Consider the following 25,927-nt stretch of genomic DNA (forward strand, 5'->3'; position numbering starts at 1 on the left):
TATTCAACCCATCTGCTCCCCACCACTGATCTTCCAGCAACTTTTGTCCGATGTGCCAGCACATATAAATATCCACAGCCCCAGACATAAGGCATTACGGTGTGACGGGTGGGGGTCCACGGGGCCGAGCGGGGTTGGCCAGCTACATGACTGTTGTCACAATTAGCAGCGGGGACGGAGGAATGCGGTGCGACATGCCGTGGGGGGAAATGGAGGAGGGGGGAAAGAGACGGGCATGTGGAGCTCATTACTTACCTCCAGCTGCTGGTTGGTCATGGTGGCCAAAGCCGCCATGTTGTAGTGGGAGAAAACGGAGGTGCCCATTTGGGGGTGTGTCTGGTAGTTAGTCCTCATGGTCAGACCCTGAAACAGAAAAGGCACCGCAGCATTTGATTTGATGAACGACCAAAGAATGTGTGGCATTGCAATCACCATGACTTAGTCACCAGTACTTTTTGCGAAAAAAACCTGAAAACATAAGCGTGTGTGTGTGTGTGTGTGTGTGTGTGTGCGTGTGTGTGTGTGTGTGTGTGTGTGTGCGTGTGCGTGTGCGTGTGTGTGCGATCTGAGGTATACAGTCCCAGTAAAGGCCAGCAGGATGTCGATGACTGTGTGTAATTGAAACTCTGCTGCAGATGGTTTACTTGTGGCCTGTAATCTGGCCATCCGGTGTGTGTGTGCGCGCATGTGTATGTGGGTGTTGGGGGTAGGAGGCAGTGGGGTTCTACAGACCTGGTCAGAGACAGGTGTGCAAGCCTAAACAGTAAAAAAAAACTACACACACAGCCTTGGAACAGAACATTTACATATTGTGGCAACATACTAAAAGACAAAGGGCTTGATCTACTAAAAGTTTGCGTGTACTAACACGTAAACTTCTCTTATGCGTGCAAAATAAGGAATGCAATTCATTTAGCAGGTCGGTCTTCATGAATATGCAGAATATACGCCGATCATCATAAATCCCACAGTTCTGGGAGGAGAAGATGCAAATACAATCATTCAGCACAAGCAGTGTGATTTTTCAAGGCCACTGACCACTGCTCTGCAGGCGCCATTTTGCATCTTTATTTAGTATGTCTGAGAAGTGTGTGCAAACTGGCAGTTGCGCACACTGCTGTGAGAAAACAGGATATCGCGCTACAAAGACATATGATGGACAGAGAATTCTCTGCCCTAAGTATGCATGTCAACATATTACGACTGTCAGGAAAAAAAAAATGTTAGTCATATCGTCTATTCAGCAATATCAATATAGAATTTTATAGCTGCTGGATGATGTAAGCGGCTAATTAAAACAAATTAAATGGGTACATTTTGTTCTCTGCTGTATTTGACAAAGTATTTGCAGGACACATCACAACGATGCAAATGCAATCAAATACTGCCAGTGGACTTCAGGGCCATTGTTTTTCCCCGTGTGAGTGGAAACCCCTGTGTTCTCCTGACAAGCAGATGAGCTCAGGGAAAAGCCGCTTACGGCACACAGGGGGCAGAGGAGGTACAGTGTGTTGGAAAAATAATCATTAGGGTGAATTAGAATCTAGGATTACGCGAGGAGAGGGGAGACTGACTCCCGCTCGCTTGCACGATCAACCCTTCACACCAGTCTCCCAAATAAACACTCTAATGACCCTTTGATTTGAACTGCAAAAAGACAGACATCAGGGAAATAGAGAGACGGTACAAGGGCCGACCTTAAAAGAATATGTGAACATGAGACAGGCTGCTTTAATGCTTATGCATGTAAATGGGATGGAACTGTAGCTTGGTTTATGTGGTCTCCTAGCAAAAGGTTCTAACATAGGGACAAGCGGAGGAAAATGGATGGATGGATGGATGGATATTCAGCTGAACATATGTGCTGTAAAAATGCACAAAATACCCTGTAATTCATATTTTAAAAATCCTCAAATTTAACTTATTCAGAGTACCGTAAATTTCAGGTCTATAAACCGCTACTTTTTTCCAACACTTTGAGCCCAGCGTCTTATGAAAGGGTGTACCTAATTTATGCATTTTTTCGGCTAATTTCCATAGTGTGTAGTGTTCAATATTTTTCTTTAAACCTGAGCAGAAGACTGAAATGGTGTTATTGGGGACGGCGTGGCAAAGTTGGTAGAGTGGCTGTGCCAGCAATCGGAGGGTTGCTGGCTACTGGGGTTCAATCCCCACCTTCTACCATCCTAGTCACGTCCGTTGTGTCCTTGGGCAAGACACTTCACTCTTGCTCCTGATGGGTGCTGGTAGCGCCTTGCATGGCAGCTCCCTCCATCAGTGTGTGAATGTGTGTGTGAATGGGTGAATGTGGAAATACTGTCAAAGCGCTATACAAGTATAACCCATTTATCATTTTGTTTTTTTGCTATAGCGCCATCTTTTGGACCAGTTCTGTCAATGCAGGTGCTGCGAGTTAAAAAAAATGACTTCCTGTTTTGCCTTAAACCGAAAGTAACACCGTCCATAGCGTTTCTGCTTGAAAGGATTCTTCATTCATCAATCCAGGCAGCATTGTAAGTTTCATAATTTGACTAAAACAATTCATACTTGCTAAACCGTTCCATGTGTGAAGTCTGTGAAGTGCTTTCATGTATGTCTGCCCATGCTATCGTAATTTAATGAAACTAGCGTTGTCCGCATTAGTTAATATAATAGAGTCTCTGTGTTAGTATTACTCACATACAATGGCATTCTTTTTGTATTGTTTCACAAAAACATCACTCAGAAGTTATTGAGTCTGTTTAGCGGATTGGAGAGTTAGCTTCCGGAACTTCACTTCAACGATGACTTCTGTTGTTACTGGCAGTTTGCAAATAAACATTTACAAAATATTTCTGCGTAAATAACTAATTTCATAGCGTATATATCTGCGACTTATAGTCCAGTGCACCTAATGTATAGAAACATTTTTTCCCAAAAATTTAGTGGGTGCGGCTGATAGCCCGATGCGCTCTACAGTTCAGAAAATGTGGTAATTGCTTTTTGCGAGTACAGACAGTGACATGTTTTAACTGCAGCTCTAATACTTGATATAGTATTTATATGACAAGCAAAAGTTTGATTTACTTTTGCCTATTCTTGCTGGTAAATGTGTTAATATATGTGCTGTTGTAAACATCAAGGTTACCTTTTTCTCTGCTTCGTACTCAGCCCAGGCCGCTTTGCGATCCTCCTCGCTTAGGGCCTCTTCCTCCTTGTGATCCAACAGGGAGTCATGTTCGTGATAGAATGCAATCTGGTCCTTGTGGCTTTGCAGCAGCTCCGCCAGGATGGGATCCTGCAACAGTGGGGAGACAAAAAATAATTTTTAAGTCATTAGCAGAAAGCAGTGGCGTTGTTCTCCTGTAGGTAGACTTCAACAGTCTTAAAAGAAATCCCTCAGTGTTTACCAGGTCGGCGTGATAATTTTTATAAATATTGAAATCGGGAATTTTAATTACGATTATTCATTATGTTGGGTAAAATACAGGTCGGCAATCTACTTGCTGTAAAGGGGTCCCAGAGGTTGTTAGTATTAAAAATTTATTATTTTTCTTATTATGATGCCTTTAGCTCTAGTTACTAATTTTTGTCGCTGACAGGAGGCAGCTCTAAGCTAACAGTGTACGTCTATACAAAGCGCGAAGCCTCACTTCAGTTAATAATCATCACTGTGTTGCGGCAAATAAACTATATTTCATAGTGGTATCATTAGCACTTGAGGACCAGGGTAAACATGTTACACATCAAGTAAGAACAAGAAGGCGCAGACAACGTGGCAGGCTAGTTCTTAAAGGCCTACTGAAACCCACTACTACCGACCACGCAGTCTGATAGTTTATATATCAATGATGAAATCTTAACATTATAACACATGCCAATACGGCCGGGTTAACTTATAAAGTGACATTTTAAATTTGCCGCTAAACTTCCGGTTCGAAACGCCTCTGAGGATGACGTATGCGTGTGACGTAGCCCGACGAACACGGGTATGCCTTCCACATTGAAGCCAATATGAAAAAGCTCTGTTTTCATTTCATAATTCCACAGTATTCTGGACATCTGTGTTCGTGAATCTGTTTCAATCATGTTCATTGCATTATGGAGAAGGAAGCCAAGCAAGCAAAGAAGAAAGTTGTCGGTGCGAAATGGACGTATTTTTCGAACGTAGTCAGCCACAACAGTACACAGCCGGCGCTTCTTTGTTTACATTCCCGAAAGATGCAGTCAAGATGGAAGAACTCGGATAACAGAGACTCTAACCAGGAGGACTTTTGATTTGGATACACAGACGCCTGTAGAGAACTGGGACAACACAGACTCTTACCAGGATTACTTTGATTTGGATGACAAAGACGCAGACGTGCTACTGTGAGTATGCAGCTTTGGCTTTTTTTTGCGTATGTACGTAACTTTTTTAAAATATATAAGCTTTATGAACCTTGGGTTAGGTGAACGGTCTTTTGGGCTGAGTGATTGTGTGTGTTGATCATGTGTTTGAATTGTATTGGCGTGTTCTATGGAGCTAGGAGCTAGCAGAGGAGCTAGGAGCTAGCATAACACGTACCGTACCGTAAGTGCGCGTCACGTACGTAACTTTTTAAAAATATATAAGCTTTATGAACCTTGGATTAGGTGAACGGTCTTTTGGGCTGAGTGATTGTGTGTGTTGATCGGGTGTTTGAATTGTATTGGCGTGTTCTATGGAGCTAGGAGCTAGCAGAGGAGCTAGGAGCTAGCATAACAAACACGCAGGTGTTATTATGCAGGATTAATTTGTGGCATATTAAATATAAGCCTGGTTGTGTTGTGGCTAATAGAGTATATATATGTCTTGTGTTTATTTACTGTTGTAGTCATTCCCAGCTGAATATCAGGTACCGTGAGTATGCAGCCTTGGCTGCTAAACATTCGATAACTTGACCGTATGTGCGCGTCACGTACGTAACTTTTTAAAAATATATAAGCTTTATGAACCTTGGGTTAGGTAAACGGTCTTTTGGGCTGAGTGATTGTGTGTGTTGATCAGGTGTTTGAATTGTATTGGCGTGTTCTATGGAGCTAGGAGCTAGCAGAGGAGCTAGGAGCTAGCATAACAAACACGCAGGTGTTTTTATGCAGGATTAATTTGTGGCATATTAAATATAAGCCTGGTTGTGTTGTGGCTAATAGAGTATATATATGTCTTGTGTTTATTTACTGTTGTAGTCATTCCCAGCTGAATATCAGGTCACCCCCGGCTCTCACAGCATCTTCCCTATCTGAATAGCTTCAACTCCCCACTAGTCCTTCACTTGCACTTTACTCATCCACAAATCTTTCATCCTCGCTCAAATTAATGGGGAAATTGTCGCTTTCTCGGTCCGAATCTCTCTCACTTCATGCGGCCATCATTGTAAACAATAGGGAACTTTGCGTATATGTTCAACTGACTACGTCACGCTACTTCCGGTAGGTGCAAGCCTTTTTTTTATCAGATACCAAAAGTTGCAATCTTTATCGTCGTTGTTCTATACTAAATCCTTTCAGCAAAAATATGGCAATATCGCGAAATGATCAAGTATGACACATAGAATAGATCTGCTATCCCCGTTTAAATAAAAAAAATTCATTTCAGTAGGCCTTTAAGCTAGCTGTTAAATTGGCTTTAAACAACACAAGTACAACAAAAATGAATATGTGCTGATTAAACTTTAAGATGTCTAGATAGAGCTGTGTTGCAGCAAAAAGAAACCAGCTAGGAAATAAACAAAAAGATTCATGAAGAGTCTGGACTAGAGAGTACACTAATACTAATTGCAGTGTATTTAAAAAAAAAAACAACGTTAATACATGTGATCGGAATCGGCCAATCTCACTCATTTATAATTGGCATCATGAAACCATGATGGGAACATCGCTAATCTGTATTGACATCTGCAATTTGACAGGCCTGTTTTACAGATCTTGACATGGTGGCTCGCCATGTTGCATTGAGCTGAGGGTACTCGTTTGACTACTGCCGCATGTTTTGCAGAAGTAGAGATAGCATTTTTATTTAGGACAATACCTGACTAAAATTAAACCGCAGCACCAGACTCTTCTCACATACACGTGTTCAAATTACAATCGCTGCGGCAGGTTTGCTTTACTTGGTCCTGGCTTAGCTTTAATATTGATGTACAATTCAGCAAACTGGAGACGTCATACCAATGTTGCAACATTTACAGCTTCACAAACCAGTGCACAGAGGAGATCCACTCTGCACCTCTACCTCCCACCCCTTACCCACCAGCGCAACCCAACAAAATCAATCTACCTCTGAACTCTTGACAGTGAGTGTGAAGTTGCAAAGCAAATTAATCATAGATGTCACGTGCGCAAAGGAGTGGGCAAGATAAAGCAGACACAAAGTAGGATGAAAGGAGACAGTGATTGCAAATCTGTACAGAATAAGAGAGAAAATAAACAGTGGGCCAGACACAGTGAAACTGGATCTCTCAAATTAGAGATGTAAGACAAGCAGACAAGCTTGTATACACACATAATTCACGTGGTAAGATCTACTCAGGCCACCAACCTGGGCCAGGGAAAGGCCTTGCTGGATTGCTTTATTGTGGACTGCTGGAACAAGCAGCACTTTTCCACGTTTCCCAGCTAAATGGTCACCAGTGCTGGAGGTCAAATGACAGTACCGATGCTCCCCCTGGAACTAAGTGCATGCTGTGATACACTTGGAATTCCCAACAGCAATGGCTTTAGGGTGGTCTGGTCCGTCTCCCATTCTTCGGTGACCTGGCGCTAATCATTGTCTGTAACCTGAACTGGTCTATTGGCATCCTGATGGACCTGCATGGTAAAGCCTATCGCTTTAGTGCAGGAGAGTAAAAAAAAAATCATGAGCCACTGGGTGGGCAGAAAGGATGTAAATTAACCCACTTAATGAGCATATGGCAAGAAGGAATTATGGCATGTTCAGTAGTAAGATGACATTGTTTGGGGGGGAAAAGCAAATCAATTAAACATTGAAATTCCTTGCTGATAATTAAATGGGAGCCTTTATTAGAAAAAAAATACCTATATATATATATATACCTATATATATATATATATATATATATATATACCTATATATATATATATATATATATATATATATATATATATATATATATATATATATATATATATATATATATATATACACATACATACATACATACATATATATATTTATTAGGGATGTAACGGTAAACGGTATATTGATAAACCGCGGTAAAATTGTACACGGTTCGTAATACAGTTACATTTTTGATGCTGTACGTCCAAAAAAAAAAAAAAAAACAAGAGCCAAAACTCAAATACTGGTCCAGCATGGGCCAGTCTTGGGACTAACTTTGGATGCGCAAGTGGCTGTTTTCCTTCTAGACAGGTATGGATAAGAATCAAAAACCGGTTCTGAACCCAGTGTATCAATTCCTTGGAATCACTTTCCATTTCGTCTAGCAGTTCTTTTAACGATTCTTCCAGGTGAGGATCAAGTGCTGAATTGATGGAAGAAGTGCTCCGAAGTTTGCCGACATTGTACAAGAAAAGATCGGGGAACATGCTTTTTTCGCTGTACCAGAATATGATGAGCGTATGTCGCACTTGGCTTCACTGTAACCACGGTGGGGGACGAGGAAAGACTGGTGTGTTGTTTCCTTTATTTTTGATAAACTTACAATGTTATGCAGAGGTATTGTCATAACAAATGTATTGACAAAATATACTATTTTTAATAATGGTGGAGAGTGGGGCACGAAATATTTTCTTCTTCCTAGGGGGGGGTGTAACAGAAAATATTTGAGAAGCACTGGTATATGGCAATATACCAGCTTAGCAACATAAATGAGTATTTCAGAGTAAAAAACAAAAACGTACCTGTGACATTTATTTTCTGCAACAAAATACGAACTCAGGGATCCTTGGATGCAATTTCAGACTGTCAACAACCTATGCAATTTTGTGCACTTCCAGAGAGGAAGACACTGGGAGGGACGATCAGCGAGGTGAGAGCAAAGCAGAGTGGTGGGAGTGGGATTTACAGTTTGAATTTTGAATTCTGCCTCGTGACAAGATTTAAGAACCCCAGCTTTAAGTTTAGAACTACTTTTCAGCCACCATACTACTGTAGCTTAGTCCGCACGGGCTATGGGAGAGGCACTTTTAAACAGAGTTGTAGCTAAACATTTGACACACCGAGCGAGCAGCAGAGAGTAGCTATTGCTAGCCATTGTGCTAAGTCGCAAACAGAAGTGAACAACAAACAGATGAAGATTAGTGATAAAGGGGCTGGGGTGAGCCAAAGAGGTTGCCCTGTGCTTCACCCGTCAGTTACAGAGAAAAGCAAAGATACTGATATGATGGTATTGTCTCGAATATATACCGCTTTCTAAAATATACCGGTATTAACTAAAGCACTTAATCCAAATAGGTTCATTGGGTCTTCAAATAATTAGACAATTTGTTATTTTTATAGCCAGACCTGTGTGTTTATTTCCATACCGGACGGTTGCCTTCCTCACATCACGTGACAACCTCTGAGGAAGGCAACAGTTGTAGCCGAAACTGTCAGGTACGGAAATTATACACAGGTCAGGCCATAGGAATAACAAATTGCGTAACTAGAATACTGGTATACCGCCCAGCCTTATCTAACAATAAAACTTTTAATAATGTAAATACATCACAAACTGATGATTGGCTTCACTGGCTTCCGCCTGAGTGCAGCTGGGTAGGCTCCAGCCCCCCGCGACAGAGAGAAACAAGCAATGGAAAAATAAATGGATAGATTGAGGTTGTTTTTTTTTAGTTTCCTTATATTTCCCGCGTTGAACAATGTTTTTGTGCGATGCGATGTGACCAGCTGGCTCTGTGTCGCCTTGGAAACGCTCGAGACGAAAGTATTGCTTTGCAGAACGCAGACTTTATTACCTCCGCCAAAGAGGTTATGTTTTCGCCAGGGTTTGTTTGTCCCTTTGTTAGCAACATGGATACATTGATAAAAATTTTAAGGAAATGTCCAAAGAAACAATTCCTCTCTTTGACTACGAACACACTTTAATTCCTGCTTACAACGTTCCATGCCCCCACTTTGGCGCCCCACGCTGTGCAGAGGGAAATGTAGTTTACTTTCAGACTCGGCCAAAGCTAAAGCGCCGGGAAAAAACTACACACCGATTTTTGTTTGATACCTTCAACCATCACGGTATTATTGTGAAGACTTTGAAACCAAAATAGCTCGGTATCTACAATACGATTACACCTCCAGTGGTCAACCTTTGAGGTTGCTCTATAATTTGAATCAGAGTTTGATGTGGCAACTTAAAATGCACAGGTGCGTTAACAGCAGGGGTCAAAGACAAGATTCCAACAGCAAGAGGAATGCAAGATTTGTCATACCTAAACACAGCCAGTCAAAACTCCCTCACCCACAGCTGCATACGAGTCACACACACCCAAAGACACCACACACACTCAACTAGTTTCTCTGCGGAAACACACTTAAAACTGGGAGCACTGCCCAACATGAGGAGCCCAAGACAGCTTTTAGGACCACATTGAATTTACACCATCCACAGTGTTTTTCTGTCTTGGTCATACAGTCATGTAATGGTAGAATGTATTGACAATCAGTGGTCCAGGGTGGATAAACTGTTTTTCTTCCTTTGAAATGCAATGGTCGTATTGCTACATGAAAATGGAGACAACATTTTACGGACGGCAACAAAAAAATGTAAGATCGCCAATAGATCAGGGGCCAATCCATAAACCTTCAACTAAAAAAAAATCTTGTTTTATGGAAGCTTGGCTCTATCATCTCTCTATGGAGTTTTCTGCACAACAATTTAGCCTTGGAAGAAAATAGCAAGACATTTTTTGTTATGGCTATGGCGCTTCAATGTTTAAGACAGCTGCGTGTACCACTGTCTGCATTGTTGGATAACTATTGGTTATCTGGTGTTGTATTACACATTTTCACATTGGAAACAACTGCGAGATATCCACCTAAAAATGTAACTCTAACAAAGATTGAGGATAGAAATTCTTGAGTTTGAAATGTCCAGACTTTTGGCCGGGCTTGCGATGGATTTCCTGCGGAGACTATTTGTACCAGTTAAAAGTTTCAAAGTTGGCTACCAGGAGTCATCAGAGTACTATTAACAACAACGACACAAACGAGGAAAACTGTGTCTAACTGTCCCACTTAATATCAAAATGTGTTTTTTGTTATGTTTTGTTACAAGGTTTGGTATTTTTCACAACTTTTTTTTTTAACCAATTCAATTCTATTGCTTGGATTTTACTGACGTCACGCGCGGCTCACATCCCGCCTATTAAATATGCGCGGTGGTCAAGCTAGCTCTGTTCTCAAAGGGTTCTAGGCGCCATTTAGCCTTTCTCGAAGAAAAACTGCTCTATGCTTGTGTTGTCTTCGGCTGTATGAATAGTAAAAATCGCAAAAAAGATTAATGTTTTTTAGAGTTCCTCAAGAGGTAATTTAAAGGGCAGAAGAGTGCAGAAGCCTGTCTGCCCGTCGGAGTAATCGCCACGCGCCATCAGTCATCAAAACATACAATGGTGGATACCTATGGCGGATACCTATGGTGACCGAGAAATGTCACAACAAATGCAAACGCCACAGGACAATAACAAAGCCAGAACACAACAACTTTCAGCTACAGTACGATTGTAAAGGTCACAACAAAAATCAAATGCCACAACACAATAACAAAGTCATAACACAACTTTAAACCATCAAAGAAGTGACAGCGGGAACATTTTGTGAACATAGTATATTACGGTTATTAAAAAAGCAAAAAATAAAAATAAAAAAGTTATTTCTGACTGAAAGAGTGGTCACACTTCACTTACTTTTGCAACTTTGTTCATTACAGTTTTCAACCTTCCACCTCAGTTATTTGGTGCATTGGCCAAACTGTCCGCAGTCACTTACGTTGCGTCTTTATGGTGTGTGTTGGCTTAAAGTTGTTGTGGCGTTTGTATTTGTTGTGGCTTTTCCACTCGTGCTATAGCTGAAAGTTGTTGATGTGGCTTTATATGGTTGTGTTATGGCTTTTGCGTTTGTTGTGCCTTTTCTTGGCCACCGTAGCTGTTTATTAAAATGAGAGTAGTAGCAGGTAAAACCACTGCTCATTTACCCTGAAAAGATTTGGTTGCTATTAATTTCACAGGAAAACCTACTGTTTATTCAACCGGAAGAGTTGTTGGTCGCACTTGATTTTTGATATTAGTATTGTATTATTTTTATGTTGAAAAACAAACACAGCAGGTAATTATATTTTTAAAATGTTGGTTACCGTACTTTTATTGAACATTTATTGAATGTTGAAAAAGAGTAGAAAATGTTCCCCCTTATTAATTCAACCTTAAGTGTTTGGTATTTGTCTTTTCTTACTCGACTGACGTTATGTCCGGAAGTTTGCTCGCCGCCCCTGTTTTGTTGTTCAAAGCTAAGTGATATCTTTCTATCTGTGTGCTTCTTCTAATTGTTTTACAGCTTTCTTTAATCCTTCTACAAATTTAGTATTCTTTTTTAACTTACAAAGCACCCACTCTCTGTTTCACCGCCTCACTTTCAGTTAGCTAGTTGCTAAGGTAGCGAAGCTAAGCTAGTCCCGGTCCGAAGCTACTGTGCTCTAAAGGCAGCAAGAACCTGACTCGGTGGAAGAAACAAGGCGAGTATGGTTTCCTGTTCTTTATGCACCTTACGCATGGATAGGTTGGCTCTACTAGAGGGCCGTGTCCGCCAGTTAGAGCAGAGTAATTTGGTAACTTTAGGCGCCGAGGACACGTTTTCTAGCGTTAGCTGTAGCGAGCTGACTAGCCCAGTTTGTAGATGCCCCAAGCGGCTTACAAGCCACGGTGAACCAGTTGAGACGCGTAATAGATACAGAGCCCTTTGGCTAGTCCTACACCTCAGTCCACCAGATACCACACCTTAGTCATAGGGGACTCCATCACCCGGAACATACAGCTTTGTAAACCAGCGATAATGAAGTGTATTCCCAGGACATTGAAGCTAATCTTAGTGAGCTGACTCGCAACAGGCCTAGTAAACATGTACAACAGGCTAATCGCACCACTAGCTACGCGATCATAGTTGTACACGTCAGCTCCAATGACACTCGGATGAGACAGTCAAAGATTACAAAGAAAAACCTAGTTGGGACTTGTAATCTCGCTAGAAAGACGTCTCGTCATCGAGTACCTGTCTCGGACCCCCTGACTGCGAGAGGCAATGATGAGAGGTATAGCAGATTAGTCTCTCTTAACACGTGGCTGTATAGTTTTTGTAGAGAACAGGGACTAACGTTTATTGATAATTGGCCCTCTTTCTGGGGCAAACCAAGCTTGCTGAAGACCAGGGTCATTACTTTCTATCAACATAGATTACTGTTTGAGTCACACTTGGCTGACTACACTAGAGCATGCTTGGACACAGGCAACTAGAGCGCCTGTTAGCCCGGGTGAGGACTCAGTTAAGCTAGTACAAACCAGGGCGAGGCTGGAAAATTCCTGCACACATAGCATTTGCCGTAGAATAATACATGACTCACATATTTTTTCTGTAGTGACTGTGCCAGAGGTGAACATGCATTCTACTGAGGTGGAAAATGATGAAGCATTAAATCTATTGCAGCACCAAGCAAATAATCTCTAGATCCCCACCATATCAATTCCTAGATGTGATCGAAATTATATAAGGCTCACCGAGGGAAATAGACGTAATATTAATTTATAATTATTATAATTAATAATGCCTAAAAACAGCCCACTTACCTATAATATGGGCGTTTTAAACATCAGATTATTGCCTCCCAAAGCGCTATTATTTAATGAGGTCATTAGAGACAACAATCTTAACCTCATTGGTCTCTATGAGACTTGGCTAAAACCAGATGAATATTTTCCACTTAACGAGGCATTTCCTAACTATACGAGTGCACATATTCAGTGGCCTAGTGGTTAGAGTGTCCGCCCTGAGATCGGTAGGTTGTGAGTTCAAACCCCGGCCGGGTCATACCAAAGACTATAAAAATGGGACCCATTACCTCCCTGCTTGGCACTCAGCATCAAGGGTTGGAATTGGGGGTTAAATCACCAAAAATGATTCCCGGGCGCGGCTACGCTGCTGCCCACTGCTCCCCTAACCTCCCAGGGGGTGATCAAGGGGATGGGTCAAATGCAGAGGACAAATTTCACCACACCTAGTGTGTGTGTGACAATCATTGGTACTTTAACTTTAACATATTGTCGTCCCCTTAAAGGGGGTGGAGGGGTCGCACTAATATCCAATGAAAACCTTAACCTTAGCCCTAACCTAAGTAATAGATATAAATCATTTGAGGTGCTTACCATGAGGTCTGTCACACTGCTACCTCTCCATCTGGCTGTTATCTATCCCCCCCGAGGCCCTATTCGGACTTTATCAGTGATTGTTCAGAGCTTGTTGCTGATCTAGCGATGCACGCAGATAATATAATTAGAATTGGGGATTTTAATATCCATATGAATACCCCACCTTTGTGCATAGCGCTCCAGACTATAACTGATAGCTGTGGTCTAACACAAATAATAAACGATACGATGATCTAGTCCTTGCCCAAACCATACGTTTAAGTGTTACAGTAAGCCTTATGATGGTATTGTGTTTGTATGTATAAGTGCACGTGTACCTTGTTTGAGTGTTAATGAAACTGTGATATTTAAGACATTACAGACGACGGCATTACAGGGACGGCATGGCGAAGTTGGTAGAGTGGCCGGGCCAGCAATCGGAGGGTTGCTGGTTACTGGGGTTCAATCCCCACCTTCTACCATCCTAGTCACGTCTGTTGTGTCCTTGGGCAAGACGCTTCACCCTTGCTCCTGATGGCTGCTGGTTAGCGCCTTGCATGGCAGCTCCCGCCATCAGTGAGTGAATGTGTGTGTGAATGGGTGAATGTGGAAATACTGTCAAAGCGCTTTGAGTACCTTGAAGGTAGAAAAGCGCTATACAAGTATAACCCATTTATCATTTATTTATTTCTTTACATATATTGCTACAAAAAAAGTTCTGTGATACAAAAACAATTCTGTGCTACTAATTTTTTTCCATTTAGTAGCACCGGTGCTACAATTTTTTTACATTTAGTAGCACTGGTGCTACTAGTAAAAAAGCTCAGCTGATTAGGGACTTTTTCAACAGCAATAAATCAAGCTCAAACATAATTTTTTAAGACTTGCGAGCTGAGAAATTACTGTGTATTCAATTGAAAATATTTTCTGGAACTGAGTAAAAATCACTATTTTTGAATACTTGCGAGCTGAGAAATTACTGTATATTCAATAGAAAATATTTTCTGGGACTGAGTAAAAATCACAATATTTTTGAATACTTGCGAGATGAGAAATTACTGTATATTCAATAGAAAATATTTTCTGGAACTGAGTAAAAATCACATTGGGGATACATTATGTACTGAAAGACTTAAAGGATGTATTTTGCACCAAAGGTCAAAATGATTTCATACCACTAATGAGTCGAGTGTTTGGCTTATTGCTCCAGTTTGTTCTTGTCTATACTTAAATTCCAATGCAGCCTCCCTACGGCCTTTCCAGTGTACGTGCCTGGGTCTAATGACCACTGGTGCAGTCAAGCCCCGCAGAGAACACAAGCCACAATGTACATGCACAATCTGCAGCTTTGACCAGCAGTTGAAGGAAACCTGCAGAGCTGCACAACAAGCCGTGTGCGGGCGGCCTGCTCTACAAGTGGATGCATGCTCTATGGACGAGCGTGATGAACAGGAAATAGGTTGTGTCTGGAAGGGTGGGTGGGAAGTCAAAACCTCATGTCTGGGATGCAAGGCCTTCTTTGTCATTAAGGGGAAGTGCGCCTGCCTCTTTTGTCTTCAATTAGTTTCTCTGAAGAGCACAGAGACATCTTTAAGAGAGGGGTTTAAATAATGACCCTTCATCAGGCAGGGGGAGGCCAGAGGGTGGATAAGAAAAACAACTTTACTGGGCTCGCTTTGAACATTTAGAGGTAGAGAGGTTAGTCAGCATAACAGATGGCTGCAAAGATCACCGGGGACAATATGGTGTAGCTCTATAATGGATGGGGGACATCTGCAGAGAAGAAACTAAAGCCATAAGGCTAGATAAGCAAGGTGCATTAATACAATGGATAACACTCAGTGGCACTGGACAGTTGATTATTTTTTGGCAAATTTCTCTGCCCGGGTAGACAGCACTTTGCAGTAAAAAGACCAACAAAGGACTTTAGCTATTCCTTGTCTGTGCAGAAGGCAGTTGGCTCAAAGTAAGAGAGGGTTTCTGACTCATCTTCACATGAATCCAGACAGAGAATTCCTTCCATTATACTGCAGCTCAGCTGCCGTCGTCATCATCATCATAGTTAACCCCCTGTACAAGATCAGCCTTTGTTCATAATACTGTAAAACAAATGCTGGTAGCTCACTAAAAGTCATTTATGTCCATGACATGGCTCACTAAACACATCTGTGCAATGCATAACTTTTAAAAGTGACCCACTTACTTGTAAAAAGCTACAAAAGCTTAGACAGTGATTTCAGCTTGAGGGTCAACTGATTCAGGGCTGCTACCTGAACTTTATACTTATGGAGGGCATGCTGGTGCTTTAGATCATGTAAATGGACAACAGATGGCCCGGTGTGAAGGTTCGAGTAAACAGTATTTGCCTTATGCACGTCGTTTACAGAATTGTGCAATGAAACGTTGGCCAAATCAAAACTAGATGCTGCTTAACACGACAACAAAAGTGAACCAACCCTGGGACTCAAAAAAAAGGAACGTGAAAAACTAGTGAGATCAACAACGAAGTAAATGATTGCGAGGAATGAAGAAAAAAGTGCAGGTTTATAGGAGAACTGCAAAGAGGAGACTATTTAGTAAATAGCAGTAAACAGATGCGTGCAGCTGCGTGAGTTTGGATGGCCCATGCAAGCGCTGTGTTCTCTCATTTAACCCCAGGGGGCCTAAATAACAACATTAATGTGGGTGGGGGAAGAAAAAAAAATCACATAATCCAAATTCACATCTTTGCAAAAAGGTCAGAAAAAAATCACGACAACTAATGGGGGTCCGAGTATGTTATTACCTTAATATAAACAAATGCATAAAATACACATGATTAACAACAACATCTGTGGAATATAATCTGTGAAGACATTTTTATGCTATGTTATACAAACATCCTATGTATCAATTATGTTGATCAAGTGTTCGAGGAACGTACGTGCTTTTACCAACTGTTAAATACAGTATTTTACCATGGCCACACTGTTCTTCTGTCATTTCTCACACTGGTGTGCATCCTGAAGATCATCAATAATATACCCCCAAAAATAGGCACACAACTTACTTACGTAAGAATAATCTTGTATAAATACCAACAGGTTGGAAGAAAGAACACTGTTACTAATGGGTTTCAGACTAAATTTCCTTTGGGGTATCGAATAAAGAACACTATAGAAAGACCAATTATAAGCCTGACTTATGCCTGCTTTTATTTACTGAATTGTTTTACCACCTGAGGGTGACGTACATGAAAGTGAAAGATTACCTTGGGGAGCACCGGCGTAGCTTTCTTGCTCTTCTTTTCTGAGGGATCATCCAACAAATCCGGCTCAAAGGTATAGAGCTCTGAAAGCTCATTCATGGTAAAGTGCCTTTCAATCTGCTGCTGGTCCACCACACGGAATGACAGAGACTGTTTGGTCACCTGACGGTCATAAATCTTGTCTTCCATTGTGCCCTGACAACAAAAAATATCAATCCAGGAAAGATATTCATGTGAGTTACAGGGTGCCAAGAAGTTACAGGATTGTGCCATTTGCTTGGCACAAGTTGAGTGATGTATATTAGCTGGCTAAATCACCTGCGCCAGGAACCTGTAGACAAACACGGTCTTCAGTTGGCCAAAGCGATACACCCTGAATATACTCTGAATGTCGTATGAAGGATTCCAAGAGGCGTCAAATATGATGACCCGGTTGGCCCCCACCAGGTTGATGCCAAGGGAACCGGCTCGTGTCGAAATGAGGAACAAACGACCCCTGGAATAGATAGAATAGTGCAAAAGAATTGTAGATTGAAGACTATCATGAGTATCAGAAATGAATCAATAAATTACCTTGGGTTGGCGGGGTCATTGAAGTCTTCTGCCCACTTCTTCCTGGTGGTGGCATTGGTGGAGCCGTCCAGACGATAGTAGTCAATATTCCTGTACCACTTGCCTTCACCTTATGAGACATATGACCGTTAAGAAAACTGGTAGAAGTCCTTCAACAACACATGTCAGCATCAACTAGGCCGTTTCTTGTCAAAGACGACCCGGTATGGGCATTAGCAGATAGGCGGTTATGGCGGCTGGAGGCTCGCTGAATGTAACCTTCGATGTGGCCACCCCCCCTACTAGCCTTCATAAGCAACAGTTGAGTATGTTTCCAATTACAGCACTGTGATCTTTTCATTACAAATTAGGAACCCTTGAGCAAACATTTTTGGTGGAATAAAAAGTCAAGGTCTAATCATTTTTAAAAATGAAAGTAAGAACAGCTGCTGAAATTTAATTAGGAACATGACCTTACACCGGTGGCAGCCTGTATGCGTGCGCACATTTAAGGCCAATAAGCACACAAGTGTGTACGAAAAAATACATGTTGCACGTGGGCTGGCTTCATGGAAACTTGCATCTCAGCATGGAAAATACGACCCGAAAGAAAATGTTATCATTTTTGGTATCACACACAGTTGGTCGGCTCAAAGAGTCTGGTGTAAAACTATTAAGATACATTTCGGGAAAGGCAACAAAACTCAATAAAAGCTCCCTAAATCAGTAAATGGCATACATTATTAAATCGGTGCTTGGTTAGTTTTACCACATTACAAAACTAAGAGCAGCATTACAAAGCAGAACATTCAGTCGGAAGCTGATCACAGGTAAATAAAGGATCATTCAGTGAAATAATTAACGGCCTCACAAGTGAGCCAAATGACATCTTCCTGTAAAAAAAGAAATGTGGGACCAAAGTACAAAGCCCACCTTTGTATGGTGAGACCTTATTTTCATCTGCAGCTCTGCAAGACAGCTCCAGGAAGTCCTCTATCAGGTCCAAAGAGATAAGAGACTGACTGAACACCAACCTGTAGACAGGCAAAGATTCCTCTGTGTCACTTTACTTTTTTCAAACGCTATTCAATTACACTACAAACCAGCTACATACAAATGGCACAATGCGTAGATGGGTGCAGACACGCTGGGAGCGCTGACACACTTACACTTTATCGTCCACTTCCTCTGCCATGCGCAGAATCTCAAAGAGGACCATCAATTTCCCAGAGTGCGCCAGGATTTCAGCGTCGGCCTCGGTGACAAACTCCTTGTGCCAGTCAGCAGTGGGGCTCCCTGGTGCGGAGCCAGACGGTTGACGTTCTTTGCAACACAGACACACAAATTAGCGTCAAACCTGTACACAGTCACAACAACAGGCTCTAACAAACCCAGCTTTTGCCAAATTAACAAAAAAATCATGCGTTTGCATGCACATTTGTAGAAGTTGTTTTTATTCAATTACTAAATGAAAGGTTATTTGAAGTATTGTTTATGGGGAACAATATGCACACCATCTTCTACATGGTTATGGGGCTTACAAACTATAAAACCCACATCTGGTAATGTGTGACCACTCAATGTTCATCATCCCATTTTGTCCACGTTTGGTTGTCAAGCTCGATTACTATCAGTCGGAAAATGCAAAGCTCTTCTGCAGGCTTCAAACTTACCTTCCTCTACCGGCTCTGGCCTGTTTCGCCCCTCTCCATTCTTGCCTCGAGAGCTGCTGTTCCACTCCTTGATGACTTCCACATCATCGCTATCAGAGTCATCAGATCCCCTACCCTTGCCTTTCTTCTTTTTCCTATTAAGGAGGGACAGTGGAGGACACAGGGTCAGCGAGAGTAACAGATGGAAGAAAAGGGGGGGCTGAGGGGTGGGGGGATGTCAATGTGTCTCTTGCTTTATAAATACTCAACACTGGGAATTGGAGTACGGTATTTACTTTTTTTTCTTTTCATCTTCTGAAGTCAGACTCATGGAGGATTCGTCAGTTTCTGAAGCGATGAATTCCTCCATACTGTCCTCGTCAAAGAAACCCTGCAAAAAAGAAAAGGCCCGTCAGGCTAAAATATGTGGTGGACCAAATGTTGACAGCTGGATGCTGTGCAGCAGAACCAATAATGAACCATGTGATGAGCAAAGGTGCCATTTTTGTTTTCTTCTGTTCTAAATCATCTTTCATTTCCTAGAATAATGGATGATAAGATCTTCTGTATTCTAAATTATTTTCCAAGTTCTCACGTCGTGTTTAGCGATGTTACATCTCATTTTCCCATTCCTACCCTGTTTTCTTTACTGATGTAATCCAGCTGAAGGCACCAGGGATGGGTCCAAATTCTGCTGAGCATCTGGAAATCCTGGAAGAGTTTGGTCCCTGCGCGGCCCCGGCCCCCCTCCGGAGCTTTCCCCACACCTGCAACATGAGGGAGAGATTCCAGAAGATTGAATGTGTGTTGGACAGGAGCTTCTTCTTTTTATACATACATAAAATCATCACAGTCCAACATGAAGACAAATTTTAATGTGAATCGGGATGGGTATCTTTCAAATTTCAACTAATACAGTACCAATTTCCAGTAGCTTGTAATCAATACTGGTACTCAACAGAACCAGTTATTGGTACTTTTGTGTCTGTTCATGTTGTAATAAATCATAATTTTCTTAAAAATAACAGCTTTTTTATTTGACACGTAGCTAATAACTGTGCTGCCTGGTTGTTATATTTTGTTTTCTTGCACTTAGTCTCATTTGTCAGTATGCATGTATTTCAGTTGGTCCTCTGTGGTTTGCCATACTCCGGAAGTAGTCTTTGCAATTAAGTTTAATGTGCCAGCCTTGTCTTTTGTTCATCTTAGTCGTAGTTTTCATTATTAAGTGTAAAATTGCTAAAGTTGATCAGTTGCATGTATATGCATAGCCAATGTAATTTAGCATTAAGCTAGCACATTGTAAAAAGTGGAGCCTTACAGTACATTCCATTTGTACTGGGAAGTCAGAATTTCCAAGTTCCTCGTCGGAAGTTTCAACTCGAACGCCCCTTGAGGTCGAATTTCCAACTCGGAAAGTCGGAGCATTCTCACCACCCCTGAATTGGCTTCAAAGATGGCTGCTATGAGGGTAAACAATAATAATAGCTTCTGTGAAAGCTGTTATTAGCACTTCTGACTAGTTTTTATGACAGTAAATCAGCCATATACAATGTATTGTTTGACATATAAACAGTATATGGTAATGTTTCTGTAGTGTAAATTACTTTCTTCATGTGGTATATGCGTATTACATTGCTAGCAATGGCATCTTTGGGTTTCCTCTTCATCCGTGTTTGAAGGTTGCAGAAGGAGCGCAATTCGACCAGAAATTATAATTTTTATTATTATATTATATTCAGATACGGAAAGTGCGTCAATAGCTTTCTTGGATGTGTCCATCTTGATTTCCGACCTCGTAACTGGAACGCTTGGCCTTACGGTAACTCCCAGATCAGACTTCCAACTTCCAAGGTAAATGGAATACATAGTTACTTTTAAGCGCTTTCTATCAGGCATGCGTGCTTTGTTGGCATAAACAATTGCAACATTACCTAGAAGCAGTCTGCTACAAAGACACCTGTCGACACAACGTCACGTGCAACAAAAGGTATCTCGCAATATGGTACCATGAGTCGGTCCTCTGTAGTACCAACAGAATTCGGTCGGTAGCTAGTAAAGTACTGAATTTGGTACACATTTTCCTGATTACGCTCCTTTTTTAATACCAAGTTCCAGAACGCTTCAGAGGCACAATGGCTTGAGAAAAATAATCTTCAATGTGCAAGTGCGGTGGCCGCAACAGGTTACGAGTTACAGGAGGCTTTTTGGAAGCAGCACTAAGGGAAGAAACGTTCACCCCTTGCAGACTGACTAACTGGTTGTCTGGGGGGTAAACACACTGCAGAGTCACAATATCAGCATTGCAGTGTCTAATCAAAGCATATTGCCACAAACCACCCACCCGGTCACTCCTGCATTTGTTTTCATGATTTGTGCAGAATCTCAGGTACCCCCTAACCACCTACACATCTTTCTCTTTCCTCTATGCCCCCACATCTACTCCCTTCACCCGCCTCCCCCTGACCCCACTCCCAGAGCTCTTCATTAGGGAGACGTGGGAAACTGTGCTTAAACCCTGCCTGCGGCACTTTGCCAGCTGCCACTCTTACACACGCACACACACACAGACAGACACAGTGCCACATTCTGAGAGGAAAGTCTACTAAACGACTTAAAGCGGAACAGAAAAGCGAAGTAGTAGATGAAAAGCTATGCAGTTATAAATAAATAAAACAGTCAGTAAATGCCACTCGGTAAAGGGAGCACTGTGAAACAAACATAAGTTGTAAAAGGATTCAGCCTTGTCGAAGGTTAAGCATGTTACCAGTGCAATCTTTAGTGCGCTTTAGTTTTCTCTCTGGGTGAGTTTATATTCCATCATAGCAGCCCCTAGAGGTAATGCCGCAAATAACACCAAACTACATCAGCAGCCCTTTTCACACAGCCTGGTCAAACCAAGACTTATCTGACAATTGCAGTATTTTCTAGGAGTGCCGGAAAAATATTTGACTCATTATTTATTAAGATTCGGAATCAATCTAAAATGTTCAACCATCTATTAAGAAAACAGTTTTTTTTAAGCCTGTTTGTTAGGTAAAGGCTGTATACTGTACTGTATAGTTCCAGCAACAAGGGGAAAAGTCAGCTATTGCAGCTGACATTAGCTCGCTTTAGATGTTGCTAATGTTTCATCATGGAAGAGAAACAAATAATATTGTATTCTACAATTTTGTAGGTGAGACTTTTTATTTTTATTTTTTATTAAATCAACATAAAAAAACACAAGATACACTTTCAACCAGTGCACCAACCGAAAAAACCTCCCTCCCCCATCCACACAAAAGGGACTGTCTCTTTCTGTTATTAAACTTCTGGTTCCTACAATATAGAACAATACAGTCCTTGAAGCACATATGATTGTGTGTGCTGCTGGTCCACTAACATTTTCATTAATTACTATTTTTTATGTAATTGTTTTTATATTGTTTTACTGTCTTTTTTATTCAAGAAAAAGTTTTATTTTTTAAATTTATCAGTTTTATTTATTTTTTTAAAACGACTTTATCTTCACCAGACCAGGTTGTCAATAAAATGATAGTAGGTAAGCCTTAACATGACATATTTAATGGAGTTATTACTTAATTGCTGGTTGCATGCTTTTTATACTTGCTATACTTATATTAGTTCAAGTGTTCCCTTAATTCTGGTATGAGATTTCTGTGCAGACTTAAAGCATAGCGATCGTGTGGCGCCAAAAACCTGTTCAAACGGTAGGATCGCAAAATCAGACTGGACTAGAGTATATAGAACGATTGTCTATTTAGCAACGCTCATGTAAATACACTGAAATACTGTACACTTTTGGGACTCAGAAATATTGAGGCATTTCCTGTCTTGTTTGCAATATCATATGTACATCCGTGTGTGTATTGATCTGTATGAGTCTGCAACAATAACTGATATTAAATATTTCAAGTCACACAATTGTTTGAATACTTTCCATATGCTGAAATCTTTAATGTTTTGCATTTAATTGAGTTCAGCTAAATAAGAAAGGTACAAAGGTTTGCATTTTCCTACAGTTTTTGTGAACACAGCATCTGTGTATTTACAAATTTACAATCACTTATTGACCTTTTTAAACCTAAATTTTCTTGAACATAACCAGTTTTTAAAGTCATGCCTGCTTTTATTCAGCTCCTTACTATGGCTCTCTTAGGAAAATATTTTTAAACACCGGAGTGGGGGAAATGCATTTTTTCCAGTTAAGAAAAATTATTTACCTGTAAAATCCCATATTCCTTTTCAATAATTAAAACTGGCAAATGTTTATAATCTGTGTTATGTCTTGAGACTCCTGACTATTTTTAGATTGTAGATTTTTTCTGAATTACCAGGAGTATTGACTGTGAATCGTTTTAATCAAGAATGGAATTTAAATGGAATAGTCACGCCAAGAATCAGAATCAAACTGAATGTGCTGAATGATTTACATCCTCAGTATTTTATACAAACACCAAAACCAGTGAAGTTGGCACGTTGTGTAAATTGTAAAAAAAACAGAATACAGTGAATTGCAAATCTTTTTCTAACTATATTCAATTGAATAGACAGCAAAGACAAGATACTTAACGTTCGAACTGGTAAACTTTGTTATTTTCTGCAAATATTAGCTCATTTGGAATTTGATGCCCGCAACATGTTTCAAAAAAGCGGGCACAAGTGGCAAAAAAGACTGAGAAAGTTGAGGAATAAGGCTGAAACGACGCGTCGACGTAGTCGACGTCATCGGTTACGTAAATACGTCGACGCCGTTTTTGTGCGTCGACGCGTCGCATAATGACGTCACACTACCGTCATGGCGAAGCGCAAAGCAGACGATCAAAGAAGACGATGCGAGCGGTGCGAGCGAGGGGGAAAAGCATGCCAAAAGTGTGGGAGTACTTCAATAAACGGCCTAATAATGTTGTTGTATGCACACTGTGTCGAGCGGAAATGGCCTATCATAGCAGCACAACGGCTATGAACGAACATTTGAAAAGAAAACCATCAACTAGTCAATCGTCCGCGCGAGCATACGTTGTCATCATTACACAAAAACATGAATGTGCCATTTGTATCTGCTAGGGGTGTAACGGTACGTGTTTTGTATTGAACCGTTTCGGTACGGGGCTTTCGGTTCGGTACGGGGGTGTACCGAACGAGTTTCTAAGCTAAAGTCTTAACAAGCTGCTTTGCTCCGTCTGCCTCTGTCTCAGCACGCAGCATTGTCCCACCCACACAACCATCTGATTGGTACACACGCAGCATTGTCCCACCCACACAACCATCTGATTGGAACACACGAAGCATTATCAGCCAATCAGCAGTGCGTATTCAGAGCGCATGTAGTCAGCGCTTCAGGGTGGAGCAGATAGGTGTTTAGCAGGTGAGCATCAGGCAGCGGACTCTCCCCAAATGATAATAAACACCTCCCAGTCAACTACTACTAACATCACTATGAGCCCGTTGACCTTCTAGAAACTTAAACTGCAGCTCAGCTCGCTCGAAATCCTGGCTTGAGGTGAAGGCTAATTAGCTCTCAGTTCCAGCCACATCGACCCCTTCTGAGCGCCTATTTTCAGCTTCTGGGAATATTATAAACAAGAAAAGAACCAAACATGTACACATGCTAACCTTTCTTCATTACAACTGTTAGACACTCACTGGAATGAGTAGAATTGGTTATTGTGTACTGTGTTGGACTGGATGTTTATTTTGCACATTTTAAAAGCAATATTTAATGTTTACAGTACTCCAGAATATTTAGATTGGCACTTTTTTGTATTGGATGTTTATCTTTATTTTTGCACATTTTAGCAAATAAGCAATACTTTCACTTTTGTTGAAATGTTTACACTGTTGTTACAGAATATTTCGTTTTGCACTTTTTTGTATTGGATGTTTATCTTTATTTTTGCACATTTTAAAGCAAAATAAGCAATACTTTTACTTTTGAAATGCTTATACTATTGCAGAATATTAAGATTTGCACTGGATGTTGACTTTTATATTTGCACATTAAAAAGCAAATAAGCTACTTTTAATTTTGTTAAATGTTAAAAGTTTTAAATGTTTACATTGTTACAGAATATTTAGTCATGTTGTTGTCAATGTTGACTGAGTGGCCATACTTCTTTTTTTTTGTAAATAAAAGCCATGCCTTTTGAAAAAACGGGCCTACATTTATTTTTTCATCTTCATTTTGAATAAAAAAATAATCGGCAAAAGGAAAAAATAATCTATAGATTAATCGAAAAAATAATCTATAGATTAACCGATTAATCGAAAAAATAATCTATAGATTAATCGATAGAAAAATAATCGTTAGCTGCAGCCTTATTGAGGAATGCTCATCAAACACTTATTTGGAACATCCCACAGGTGAACAGGCTAATTGGGAACAGCTGGGTGCCGTGATTGGGTATAAAAGCAGCTTCCATGAAATGCTCAGTCATTCACAAACAAGAATGGGGCGAGGGTCACCACTTTGTGAACAAATGCGTTAGCAAATTGTTTAACAGTTTAAGAACAACATTTCTCAACCAGCTATTGCAAGGAATTTAGGGATTTCACCATCTACGGTCTGTAATATCATCAAAAGGTACAGAGAATCTGGAAAAATCACTGCACGTAAGCAGCAATGCCCGTGACCTTGGATCCCTCAGGTGGTACTGCATCAAAAAGTGACATCAGTGTGCAAAGGATATCACCACGTGGGCTCAGGAACACTTCAGAGTACCACTGTCAGTAACTACAGTTCGTCGCTACATCTGTAAGTGCAAGCTAAAACTCTACTATGCAAAGCGAAAGCCATTTATCAACAACACCCAGAAACGCAGCCGGCTTTGCTGGGCCCGAGCTCATCTAAGATGGACTGATGCTAAGGGGAAAAGTTTTCTGTGGTCTGACGAGTCCACATTCCAAATTGTTTTTGAAAACTGTGGACGTTGTGTCCTCTGGAACAAAGCGTAAAATAACCATCCGGACTGTTATGGTCACAAAGTTCAAAAGCCAGCATCTGTGATGGTATGGGGGTGTATTAGTGCCCAAGGCATGGGTAACTTACACATCTGTGAAGGCGCCATTAATGCTGAAAGGTACATACAGGTTTTGGAGCAACATATATTGC

General features: G+C 40.9%; 1 protein-coding gene across 2 annotated transcripts in view; it reads right to left on the bottom strand.

Moving 5' to 3' along the window:
- The window catches only part of atrx (ATRX chromatin remodeler), a 68,202-nt gene that overhangs the window by 13,629 nt on the left and 28,646 nt on the right, over positions 1–25,927 (bottom strand). For both annotated transcript variants that reach the window (XM_062045849.1, XM_062045850.1), the window contains exons 22-31: positions 19,450–19,580; positions 19,110–19,204; positions 18,835–18,968; positions 18,331–18,484; positions 18,095–18,195; positions 17,183–17,291; positions 16,928–17,105; positions 16,613–16,804; positions 3,128–3,277; positions 256–363 (exon numbers count right to left, since the gene is read on the bottom strand). In XM_062045849.1, the coding sequence (XP_061901833.1) occupies positions 256–363; positions 3,128–3,277; positions 16,613–16,804; positions 16,928–17,105; positions 17,183–17,291; positions 18,095–18,195; positions 18,331–18,484; positions 18,835–18,968; positions 19,110–19,204; positions 19,450–19,580 (1,352 nt within the window). The remainder of the gene's footprint in view (positions 1–255; positions 364–3,127; positions 3,278–16,612; positions 16,805–16,927; positions 17,106–17,182; positions 17,292–18,094; positions 18,196–18,330; positions 18,485–18,834; positions 18,969–19,109; positions 19,205–19,449; positions 19,581–25,927) is intronic.

This window comes from Entelurus aequoreus, linkage group LG04 (genome assembly GCF_033978785.1).
Source record: "Entelurus aequoreus isolate RoL-2023_Sb linkage group LG04, RoL_Eaeq_v1.1, whole genome shotgun sequence".
NCBI lineage: Eukaryota > Metazoa > Chordata > Actinopteri > Syngnathiformes > Syngnathidae > Entelurus > Entelurus aequoreus.